The 1690-nt window shown below is 34.6% G+C and overlaps 1 protein-coding gene across 1 annotated transcript in view; it reads right to left on the minus strand.

The window, feature by feature from the left end:
• Positions 1–429, minus strand: part of LOC112906256 (neuroendocrine convertase 2-like) — a gene marked incomplete at both ends in the record, with an annotated part of 9367 nt that extends 8938 nt beyond the window's left edge. Inside the window, one exon of the mRNA XM_025980104.1 lies at positions 183–429. Within this exon, the coding sequence (XP_025835889.1) occupies positions 183–429 (247 nt within the window). The remainder of the gene's footprint in view (positions 1–182) is intronic.
• Positions 430–1690: the final 1261 nt, after the last annotated feature.

Genomic DNA, 1690 nt, shown 5'->3' on the forward strand with positions numbered 1-1690 from the left:
CGTGTCCTATTTTTATATTAGATCCAGCCCTACTTTTAAACCAAAGTATTTACCAAAAGTTTTGTTTATTTATGTTAATTTTAAGTTATATTATTTATTTATTATTTTAACTTTCTTTAGTGTCTCCAAATACATTGATCTTATAAACACAAAATCACTTGAATAAATGTGAAAACTCTTACCATCGTCCATAATGGCTGTGGTGACATTTTTTCCAGTAACTCCTTGTGCCCAAGCTGCTTCAACATTTAAGTCTAATTTTGGTTTACCCCCATTTTGACCAGTATTTTTAAGATACCACTGTAGTCCAAAGAAGGGATCTGTAGGATCATCGTGAGGTGCAATGTTGTGGACTAAGTTTTCGACTTTAAGAGGCTTATAACCCCTTTTCACCCTTATAAAACCTGGTTGCTGTATTGCAGTGCGAACCTGGAAAAAAGTGAGATTTCGTTACAAACGAAGAAGTATTTAAACTTGGTAATAAATTAATTGCAAACTACAGGGGTATTTTAGGTAAATAACATATTTTACTTGACCAAGTGAGTCATTTTCTGAATGCGCCGGAAACGAGCACGGGGGAATAAAAGAGGGAGAAGCGGGTGCTTTTCAATCAATGCCACAGTCGCTTCAGTTTAATTTTGCCGCTTTTGGATTATAAAGTGAAAATTGTAAATCTTTTATTACTATTTATTTAAGATTCGTGAAGCAATCGGTAGTATAGCAATAAAAGGGGGTCACACTCTACAAACTGTTTAAATAGAGAGAAAGATGCACAATTTTTATAGTACCAGTACCAGCAGTGTTAGTTACCTGCGACCAGCCGAGAAAGATAAGAGCATGCATCTTTCTTTTCCTTGTGCTAGGTATATGGGTTAGTAGACTTATTGTTCTAGTAATCTACGATAAATTTTCCCTAATCGGCGCCATGTTTTTAGGCTCTTCCCATTTGACGGATCCCAATAGAAGATACACTATCTCAGTCTTTACCCAGCNAAAAGGCGATTTATGACATTTTCAACTGTTTTTATTACACTGACTATGTTTAAAAAAACCTGTTGACATGTCCGGGTTCTGGATTTTAAAATCCGGGGTTTTCACGCGTCTTGTCCTGATTTCCAAATTTAAGATATGGCAACCCTAGGTATGCATGACACTAATTTTATATGAAAAAGCATTAAAGCCAAGTTTCAAGTAAATCTGACTATAAATAAAACACCATGCTTAACCATAGACAACATTACGTTTAGCTGTCAGATACATGATGATAAAAATGACTAAATCTAATTTTAAGGTCTGAGAATAAATAAAAAGGCGATTTATGACATTTTCAACTGTTTTTATTACACTGACTATGTTTAAAAAAACCTGTTGACATGTCCGGGTTCTGGACTCTAAAATCCGGGGGTTTCACGCGTCTTGTCCTGATTTCCAAATTTTAGATATGGCAACCCTGGGTATGCATGACACTAATTTTATATGAAAAAGCATTAAAGCCAAGTTTCAAGTAAATCTGACTATAAATAAAACACCATACTTAACCATAGACAACATTACGTTTAGCTGTCAGTTGCGTTTTGTTATACCATTTTTAACAAATGAACGGCTAGACTGATGATTTGATTTATAATTTTTTCGACTTGCTGTCATTTGCGTTTTGTCATTCCATGTCAATTGCGTTTACATATACTAC

This window comes from Agrilus planipennis, unplaced genomic scaffold (genome assembly GCF_000699045.2).
Source record: "Agrilus planipennis isolate EAB-ADULT unplaced genomic scaffold, Apla_2.0 scaffold781, whole genome shotgun sequence".
In the NCBI taxonomy this organism is placed as follows: domain Eukaryota; kingdom Metazoa; phylum Arthropoda; class Insecta; order Coleoptera; family Buprestidae; genus Agrilus; species Agrilus planipennis.